At 50.4% G+C, this 10,367-nt stretch overlaps 1 protein-coding gene across 3 annotated transcripts; it reads right to left on the bottom strand.

The window, feature by feature from the left end:
• Positions 1 to 28: 28 nt before the first annotated feature.
• Positions 29 to 9,519, bottom strand: ddi2 (DNA-damage inducible protein 2). Of its 3 annotated transcripts, none has more exons than XM_023830630.2 (10): positions 9,058 to 9,519; positions 8,231 to 8,357; positions 7,642 to 7,914; positions 7,418 to 7,544; positions 6,388 to 6,515; positions 5,671 to 5,799; positions 5,319 to 5,422; positions 5,061 to 5,241; positions 3,866 to 3,918; positions 3,288 to 3,382 (listed from the first exon to the last, which is right to left on the bottom strand). In XM_023830630.2, the coding sequence occupies exons 1-9, from the start codon at positions 9,193 to 9,195 to the stop codon at positions 3,905 to 3,907; spliced, it is 1,221 nt and encodes a 406-aa protein (XP_023686398.1). In that variant the 5' UTR covers positions 9,196 to 9,519; the 3' UTR covers positions 3,288 to 3,382; positions 3,866 to 3,904. The 3 variants fall into 3 exon arrangements, with proteins under 3 accessions (XP_023686387.1, XP_023686398.1, XP_023686407.1); XM_023830639.2 differs by having other exon boundaries at positions 3,866 to 3,915; XM_023830619.2 differs by lacking the exon at positions 3,866 to 3,918 and having other exon boundaries at positions 29 to 3,382.
• Between the last annotated feature and the right edge of the window lie 848 nt (positions 9,520 to 10,367).

The raw sequence follows: 10,367 nt of genomic DNA, 5'->3' as shown, positions 1-10,367 counted from the left end.
ATATAAACAAATGTAAACAAAACCAGGCTTGTAAAATATAAAGAACCCATTTTATTAATTTCTTTTATCATGTGTACAAGATCAAACTGAAAAATCCATACAGCCTGTTGTAGTACATACATTTTTTTAAGAAAAAAAAATATTAATATCCTAAGGATAAAATGATGAATGAGAAAATGCAGTAACGGCTGGATTGGGCATCCTAAGAAAGTGAACAGAGATTGAACCTGAACTGAAAACCGAAACGACAGAGAAAAGACAATACCCTGAAATCGAGGTTTAAAAAAAAATATTGGCTTAACGCAAACTACCCACAGGTCCAATCCAAGTAAAACCTTGTCCAATGTCCAACAAACAGGAATTTATCAGCATATCTCACAGCTACTTCAATTCAAATAAGGTAAAATTGTAATAATTAAGGTATAAAGGAGAAACGAGAACGAAAGGCTGCATTTCTTTTTTGCAAAATACAGATTTAAAAAAAAAAAATCAGTCTGCATCAAATATTGCAGCATTCCCCAAGCAGTCTATGATTGTAACTGACAGTATCTGCGTGAATGACTGACTGATAATGAGCGACAAAATGATCACAGATAAATCGCAGGATTTATAGGCAAGGGATGGAAAATTAAGGAAAATGATCCCACAGCACCAGCTCGCCCTGCAGCTTCCATTATCTCCTCAGTTTCTCTCATCACCTCATGCATTAGAGCTTATTAGGTACATGCGGGGGAGTGGGCTATTAAACTCATTAAAAGTGAAAGACATGTCTGCCAAACAGAACTTTCTCAGCGGCCACTGTGGTAAACACAAGGAGGGGAACGCCAGTGCAGACTGGAATATGACGAATTCTTTGACACGAATTTCCAGTTTGCATGTGATCATTCGCTTCAGCCTGTGGCATATTCAGTAGTCTTCTCTGAGGATTTAACATATTCTCAGCTTGAGAAATGGGGCCCATTCTGGAGAGTGAAAAGGCGTATGGTATAGCAGAACAATGCACTTCTTTATGGAACATGAGTTGGGTAGTTTTGAGGATCCTTAGGGTTGGGAAGAAGGGCGGCGCGTGAACAAGCGAATGTTCTCTGTGCACTTTTACAAAGGGGGGGGGGGGGGTGGGAGGGAATTACAAAAAAAAAAAAAAAAAAAACCATCATCCTGCAGCGCAGAACGACACTTGTGTAAACCACTCGCTAAATACGCTAACGTTAGAATTACAAAAAAATCTCTCCGTATCGTTTCATATTGTTTTTTTTTCTTTGCGTTATGAAACATCCACTCTAAGATCTGCTGACCTATCAGCTCATCGTTGACTCCGCCTTTGCAACGGGCAGAATTTTTATTAGAAAAGGGAAAATGCGAGCTGTTCTGTGCAAGATGCATAAAGACAGAACCAGAATCCAAACACCTGACCAACTCTTCCAAAAAAGTTACCTGTTCAATGATGTCATTTAACTCAACATGCAATCTTCAAAACACCATAGTATAAAAAAACCACTGATCATGTTTCTCTTCTATCCATATCATTGTCCATTAAAAACTCCGAGCTTGTATTGAATTTATACTACTGAGTGGACAGGAAGGCTTGGGCCTGGTCCAAACCATGGCTTAATGTCTGGACTAATGCAGGGAAAGTCTGGGGTGTGGTTTCACAGGGTTCTTGGGGGGTGGATGTCAAGAATCTATGTGGGCACAGTGATCTTACGAGCCAGCAGCAGCAGCAAAGCCAGCTCCACGATCCCCTGGGCCAGCTCCAGAGCCTCGGCGGCCTCCCTGGCCGAGAATCCAGCCTCCTGGATCCTCTGGATGTGCGCAATTGGAAATCTCTCCATGGCAGGAGGTGGGGGAGAGGGAACAACTGAGGGGGTGGGAGGGAGGAGAGGAGGAGGAGATAGGGAAGGCATAGAAGGCAGCGGGAAGGGAGGCTGAGGAGGAGCATCTTCCAGGGTGGTAGGAGGAGAAGAACCAGCAGCCGCGGTCGAGGGATCGGACACGTCGCCAGAAGGGAAGGTATGACACGGGGAGGACATGGGAGGAGAGAGCTCGTCTACAGCCGATACCTCCATTCGGAAATGTGAGAGATCAGTGGCTTCTGGGCCAGCTGCTCTCCCATCTGCGATGCCTCTGCCCTGAAGGCCCTCAGGAGCCTGTCGGACATCCATGCTCTCCAGATCCAGCGGAGGCAGCGGACCAACGCATGGCCCAGGCTCCGGCCCCCTTATCTCCTCCACCATACTGAAGGCCTCCTCACTTTCTCCCATCGCGTCCTGGCACCTCACCTCCTGCTCCTCTGGCAGCTCTTTTCCCAGGTTCTCCACTTGGCCAGAGGAGTCCACAGACATGGGAGTAAGGGAAGATAAGTTGGGATCTGGGACACACTCGGATTTGGCTGCACCGGTTTCCATCGTGGTCATGGCAGTAGCACCAGTGACAAGATTAGTCGGTTCCCAGGCCGATTCAAGGGACCCGGGGAAATGACCCTCATCTACCCCATCAGCATCTTCCCTGCAGGTCGGCGAGGGGATAGGGCTATGTTCCCGGGACAGGGTACAGCGGTTGGATACCAGAAGCTCGTGCAGCTCCATTAAGGCAGCAGCCAGGGAGGGCATGCCGTCCGAGCCAGGCTGTCTTTCGCCCTCCGGCTGGTCTCTCTCCGGCTGGGGAGCTTCTCCGGTAGCCGCGTGCAAGTCCGCGATTTCCGCCAATGGGGTGCCAGGTGTGGAACACAACTCGGGGGTGGCAGCAGGAGTGTCGGGAGTCGGTTTGGCATCAAGGGAAAGCAGAAGTGGATGCTGGGGACTGACTGCCTCCGAATCCTCCTGCTCAGGTGGAGATTCCAGTGAAACAAGCGGCTGAGCCTTTGTAGAATCAGGAAGGCAATCTTGGACTAGCTCTGGCGGTGGGGCGGGGCTAACGTCAGGGCAGCCAATAAGGGAGAGCGGGACGGACTCTGCTTCCTCTTCCGTAGCAACAGAGGTGGCACTGACCTCCATGGCTGTGGGTGCTCCACACTGGACATTCCCTGAGTTTGAGTGACTCGAGGGCTCGCCCTCAGGACTGGCACACATGGGGGGGTCTGGGGGGTTGCAGCCAAGGGGGTGGGACGGGGAGCCCAGCTGGGAAACGTTAGCCTGTGCTGGCACTAAAGTCGTGGGCGCAGGCTCAGTGAGACCCTGAAATTGAGACTGGCTGGGGCTGGGCACAGACATCGGCGCTGCCTCTGACAGGGGGGGGCGCAGGAGGGCGGGGGCAGACTTGGAACGGTCCAGGGCAGGGAATCGGGAGTGGTCCAAGGGAGAGGCGGACACTGGAATTTCGTCATTTTGGTTCGGTGAGGACCAGGGCCAGGACTGCTGTGAGGTAGTTCGTCCATCTTCAACGTCTGCAAAAGGCACGAAACAGCGGCGGTCAAACGATGGCGTTGGCTGCGCATGGCAGACCGCGAAGCAGGAGGTCATGCTTGGAAACGGCGAAACATGCAGGAAACCTAATCAGCCAAAACATTTCTGGGAGCCGTTCTGCTCATCTGATTGGTAATAATTAGATGTTCAATTTAAGAAGCAGGAGTCTTTAAAGGCTGACAGGTTCAGAACTTCTCAGTATGCGAAGCAAGGCTGGGCTGAACTTGAAGTCAAGGAAAATCTACCAACCGACTACCAGGCTTGATTTTTATTTGCAGGCCTATAGCTTTCAAATTAGCTTCAATTTAATTTTAAATAGCACCATTCATAACAGAGTCACCCAAAGGCACTTAGGAGTGGGTGACAATCCATTATTACATTATTTATACATGGTAAGAAGGAAATGCTCTGGGACGGACATGAAGCCTGGTGATCTCTGTGCTTGGAAAAAGCTGCAGATGTACCTCTTGGTGGGTCCCTCTCCAGCCGTCCCTCGACATGCATCAGTCTCGCTCTGCTGGGGGAGGGTGTTAGGGCACACGCGCACACACAAACACGCACACACAAACACGCACACACAAACACGCACACACAAACAGCACGCGACAAAAGGCAGAGAGTTAGCACACACAAACAAACGCATGCAGTATCCCACCCGCCTCATACGCCAGACGCTTCTGACGTTCCAGGTGGGAATGAAAGAGCCTAGAGCTCAAATCCACCGAGGAGGTCAGCCATCCTTGCATCATGTCACCTCACAAACCAGTTTTAACTGGTTATTTACTGCCACTTCAACTTCTGAGTACAAAATGCATGATCTACCCATTATTAGTTACAACATTAAGTACCTTAATAGTAGTAACACAATCATCATTAATGTTTAATAATGATTAATGATATCATTCCTGTAGATTGGAACAGGCCGTGTAGCATAGTTAGATGGGTAGGCATAGACTTTGAACCACATACACTAGTGGTCACCGGCTGGCTAGCTGAGGTCTGTATCTGGACAGAAATACAACTGAATCCAGCCCATGTATGATCCCCCCCGCCAGTTAATTAAATTGTCAAGGGACCCCCTGGCCTGCAATTATTTTTTTCAGACGCAGTGGATTTCAGCTGTGCCCGATTTCAGGGGTCTTATCCTTCGGAGGACGTGGTCTTCGTGGCCTTTGTAGGCTGCGTCCTTCGAAGGTCTGCGCAGTGAATTTTGGGACAGGTTAGGCTGCGAAGGATCCACCGGGTAGATCCTTTGCAGCTTGCATTCTGAGGACAGCCTTGTCGCGCCGCCATGACACATTCGGTCTTCGACTGCAGCCTTAGAAGGATGCAGCCCCTGAACTCGGACACAGCCTTCGTACTGCCGGAGGAATTTGGCGTTTGGGGAAAAATGGTTGAAATGGACCAAAGGGTAACAGACGCCGTAGCTGGTGACCTGTTCCATTTGCAGACCTCCAAATATCTCCAAATGCTCTAAAGGCTGCTGCCATGAACTGGTCACCCACAGCACACGTGTTCGTGCAAAGTGCCGTCATGTGGGGTTGGGGGGGTGGATCTGTGGTAGCAGCAGTGCCCCCACACTACATGCAGAGCGACTCTCTCTGTACTCATGGTAACCCTTCAGCTCCTGGCCTCCTGCGCCTCCCCAGGCATCCTCACCGCTCTCCTGCGCGGATCTCTGCAGCACCTCCGCCAGCTCGCGGTCGGCGATCTCCTCCGGCCGTGTCTCGGCGCCGTACGCCAGCCGGGCACACTCAGGCAGCTCCGCCTCGGGCAGGAAGCGCGTCTCCGAGCCCGTGGTGCCGATGAGGAGCACGCTCTTCTTCAGGTCGATAGAGCACTGTGGGGGAGGGGGGATATGGTCATTGGGGCAGGTCCCCCCCCACCACACCACCACAAGCGTGAGTGGACGCCAACCTGGTGCCTCTTGAGCATGTCCAAACCCAGCAGCATGTCCATGGGTTGGTCCTCCAGGATGGAGAAGGAACATGGCAGAAAGTCACCCTCAATCTGGACCTGGGCTGGGGACAACAGAGACCCCACCCCGAGCTATCAGGAGGCACATCAGGAGTCACTTGATTGGCCGAATAAATGTGAACTAAGTCCGTCTTCTGGGACTCACATTTCAAACAAAGCTGGAACACTGCAGTTTTTAGCAGTAAAGGACACTAAAAGCCACGCGACTTATTTTTGCTGCCCTGCCTGCAGAGTGACTCGAAAGGTCACTTTCTGAAACCTGGGACCCTCGGGTCACGTGACGCTGGCGTACCCAGGTGTACCCTGCCGATGATCTTCTGCGTGCCGACGCCCTTCGCTATGCCCGCCCAGCGCCGGTCCACCAGCCGCATGATGTTACAGCGCTCGGCGCAGGCCTGGCTCATGATCGTCATCTGGGCTCCTGGGGTCAGAGACAAAGGGGGGGGGGGGGCTTTAAGCAGAGGACCAGCTGAATAGGTCCTCTGGCCCTTTAAGACAAACTCATGTGTTATGGAACTGAAATACATACTAATACGATGGATACGGCAGTAAAGTCTGTTCAAGGCTTCATCATCATCATCATCATCATCCTCCTCCTCTCACTTTCTACTGCCCTTTCATCTCAATCCATCCTGCTCTTCATCAGAGACTCTCGGGGAAAATCAGCCTCTTATTCCCCCCCCCCCCCCAAAAGGTGGATGGCACCACCATGTTTTAACAATCAGGTTAAACCAGTAACAGGATGGAGCAACCCCCCCCTGGGCGCTTCCAAACTAGATCCTGCTTATTACTACAGCCTCAGTCTGTGCACTGAGGAGAACTTTCTAGATGAGCCTGGAAACAATTAGATTCTGCAGCTGCGTTTGGAGGGGAAATTGCATGCCTCAGCGTGTGTGCATTATCTGTATATATACACACACACAATATATTACCAAAGGTCCCCACAATGTGATAAAAACCTGTTATTTTGATGTTGTGGGGACCATTTTTTCGGTCAGCAGCCTCTCACCAGAGTCCACAAAGGCTTTGACCGGGTGCCCGTTGACCTTGCAGTTGATGTAGAGCATGACCACCTGGCCGAAGCTCTCGGGAGCCTCCTCCATGGCGATCGTCATGTTCTCCTCGATGTTGTGCCGCCTGGACAGGAAGAAAACAGCACGAGCTTGCAGGGATCTACACAAGGGCACATAGCCAATCTGTGTAATGGAGGAACGAGGGGCAAAGACCGGACAGCGAAGGCGGCAGCTAAAGACCAGCTAGACCTACAGGGTGTTTTCAGTGGCTCTATAGCTTGTGCAGAAACTTTGACGAAACACTAACCATCTATCCTCCATAACTGCTGATTCAGGGCAAGGTCAGGGAGCGTCTGGATCCTGTCCCAGGAAGCACAGGGGACGAGGCAGGGGGGCACAGCACAGCATGCCAAGCCATTACACGGCACAGCAGTGCTAAAATGCTTAGATCCAGTTTTAACACATTTTCTCTTTTTTTTATTATTACTATCTACTTTGTATTTCACTTTGTAACTATCTGCTAAGGGAGGCTTGAGGAGGCTCAGATCCTTCGTTATATTGTTTACGTAGGAGTATTGTAGACCTTTTCATACTATCTGTGATCATCCATCCATTTTCTGTACCTATTCAGGGTTGTAGGGCTCCATACTCTATTCCTGGAGGCTACTGGCGCAAGGCGGGGAACAACCCGGGATGGGGCGCCAACCCATCACAGGGCACAAGGCAGGGAACAACCCAGGATGGGGTGCCAACCCATCACAGGGCACAAGGCAGGGAACAACCCAGGATGGGGCGCCAACCCATCACAGGGCAGACACACCATTCACACACACCTGCACACCTACAGACGGTTTGGTAACTCCAATTAAGCTCAGTGTGGACTGGTGGGGAAACCGGAGTAAGAAACCCCACTATGACTCGGGGAGAACATGCATGGAGCCATGGGGGAGAGCCTGGTCCCAGAGGTGTGACTGAACTGTGCCATATAAACACAGTGACCAGGCTTCAGAATCCATACTCACACACCTGATATCCTCCTCTATTTTGGCCTGTGCCTCCAAGTCGAAAGGGTCAGAGGTGAGTAGCCGTATCCTCTCTTGCTCGCGGCGTGCTCGATCCTGCTGCTGCTCCAGCAGCACCTTCGTGAAACGCTCTGCAAAGCAAGGGGAGGCCAGAGGTACAGGGAGACTTGGGGCAACCCGCATTTCACACCAGGGAAGAAGCAGGCGATCGAAACGGCCCACACCCACCTAGGTCTCCACTCAGGAGGGCGTCGGCCAATGGCGGGTTCCTCTCCTTTAGGAGGGACAGTTCATGGGGATTAGCCAATAGCATGTCGCGCAGAAGGGACGGGTTGTCCAATCCCTGTGGCGAGGAGGCGGGACCCATGAGAGAGGAGTCCAGGGCCTGGGGCGGAGATTGCGGCTGCAGGTTTGGTTCTGGCTGCTGTGGCTGTGAGGGTGGGGGCTGGGCGGAGGAGGTGCCCGGCACGGCGATGGAGCTGAAGTCAATGCGGGGGAGCCCTGGGAAAAGGAGGGAGAGGGAGTGAGCCATGAGGAGGCAGGCAAAAGGAAGGAGGTGCCGTATGGGTAGAGATAAGAGGAGCACAGACTGGACAAGAGGCAGAGGAGTGCAGGAGATGGTGAGACCACTAAAAGGGAGGAGGGACTAAGGGAAAAGCTAACAGAAGTGCAAGCTATACACACGAAAACACCACAGTCAGAGGCTGGGAGCCTGGAAAATACCCCCGTGGGAAAAGGGGGGGGGGAAGATTAAAGATCAGCAGCGGCTTAAGAGAATGTGAGCACAGATCTGTGCTGAGGGACACCCCGGTGGTACCTGGAAAGGCGGGCTGGGCCGGCGGCCGCCTCTCTGCCTGCCTGAGCACCACCACGTCCCCGTCCTTCAGGCCGTAAGCCCCCAGGGCACGCGTGGGGTCCTGGAGGGGCTGCTCCGCGTAGGAGATCTGGCGGGGGGGCAGACAGCAGATCCATTTGATAAGGTTTCCGTTTTCTCCAACACCACAGTTGGGGGAAAACAATTACTTGTACAGTACAGCAGGGGTTACAGAAAGCGCCTAAACACCCGAGTTCAAAGACTAGATAGACAGACTGACTCCAAGGTGACTATGTCTCTTCGATATTATTACTGACAATCCAGTTGCACTCAATACCGAGCAAAACCATTGTAGTTCCGTTTGTTCCTCAAGCAGAGGAGCCAAGACGTTACTTTAAAAGTTGCCCTCACAACGTGGATGACTGAAAATGAAAGGGAAATCCAAGCATGCAACTAATCAGCCTATTTATTGCAGAGCCATAAACTTCATTTAATGCATCTTTGTTACATTTCTCTTAAACAATGCAAATCTTCCTATTTCCTATTATGTGTTTTATTGGGGACAGCGTTTTACGTGTAATAGATAGTGCCCCACTAATTTAGCATCTGGATTAGACGTTTTTTAAGGTGTTAACTAAATCAAAAACTAAAGCAATGACACCCGATTATAATCTCATTAAGCCTTAGTGCCAGCAGGCTAGCCTCTCCGATCCGGTACTACCAGCCATGGGTATGAGTACTTCATTAAAAGCCTGCGGCAGAAACCCATTCGCCGGGCAGAGTGACCGGGCGATCCCGCAGCGCAGCGCCGCGCCGCTCCGCCGCTTCACCTGGATCTCCGCAGCCGGGATCCCCGACTCCAGCTCGCACAGAGCTATGAAGTCCCGCAGCTCCAGCTCGGGAGACACGTCCAGAGAGAAGGTGATCTCCGAGCGGTCCCTCGGGGCGCAGAAAACGGTCACCAGCATCGCAGCGTCGGGGTTTAATCTGTCACCGAAACCCGCGGCGGACGGGCGTCGCTTACCCGGCTGATGGCTACTTTTAGCTAGCCTTCTTAAATTTAACTTAGAAAGCCGGGGGGAAAGGGGGGGGTCAAAAGGAATTTCCAAACCCAGTTTAAATGTGGCTTGTAAAATCGGCTCGGATGAAGCACTTAGGCGAGCCGATCAGACGACCTCACATACGGAGGGGATTACTCACACACGCCGACAACAGCGAAAACGAAAACAGTTCTTTCTTTATTGCCTTTCCCTCACTTCCTCGGTGATGTTGCCACATTGCCGTAAAGAAGGACTGGCGACTGTCGCTGTAATTGTCGTGACTGCCGCAAATCGAATTTAAAGAGACCCAGTTGGCTTGGGTACTGTGTAATACCTGTATATTTTATTTATTTTTCTTTAGCAAATTGTAAATTTGTAGGAGAGCGGTGGTGGAGCGTGTATGTGCATTTTTTGAGTTAAGGATGGCTCACTTTTTTACTGTATATGTGAGCCATGTAAACAATTTTGTAAATTAATATTTGTTTGAGCAAGCATGTTATTTGACATGTATTCAAGTTCCAGTTATATTTAAACTCTTTGTAATTGTAATTTTATAAAAACCTACATTTAAGAATATGGATTTATATTTTATTGTGTATAGATTTTTTATCCAAGAAGTTATCAGCAGGAACGTTACTTTGTCTTATGTATTTTCTCGTCCATCTTCTAATTCCAAGTCTTTCCTAGGCAGTGGTACACTCAACAAATGGTGCATGCAAGCAAAATGGGCAATTTAGAGACATCAGTTTACTGTATGTCTACAGCCGGAGAATATACAGTGCAGAGGTAGGACTGAACCCCTCCAGTTCTGGGGGTGTGAGGTCACCTTGCCACTCATAGTTTGTTCGCTGCTAATTGATAAATGAGTTTGCTAGTGTAACCAAAATGCTAAATATTACATACATTACACCTGTTTGATACCCCTGGTAAAATCTGCTGGAAGTACCTAAAGACTTAGGCCCCAATTTCATGAATATAATCCTTTGATAAAGTACCACTTTCCTTTTGTTAAATAATTCTTATAAATCCACTTATAGCATTTTCAGGCATATAATCAAAGGACCTGTTCACACCTGGTATTAACATGCGTCCTGGTTGAT

This window comes from Paramormyrops kingsleyae, chromosome 8 (genome assembly GCF_048594095.1).
Source record: "Paramormyrops kingsleyae isolate MSU_618 chromosome 8, PKINGS_0.4, whole genome shotgun sequence".
NCBI classification, from domain to species: domain Eukaryota; kingdom Metazoa; phylum Chordata; class Actinopteri; order Osteoglossiformes; family Mormyridae; genus Paramormyrops; species Paramormyrops kingsleyae.
Note: the sequence above shows the minus strand (reverse complement) of the source record. Positions and strands in the feature narration are given on the sequence as shown.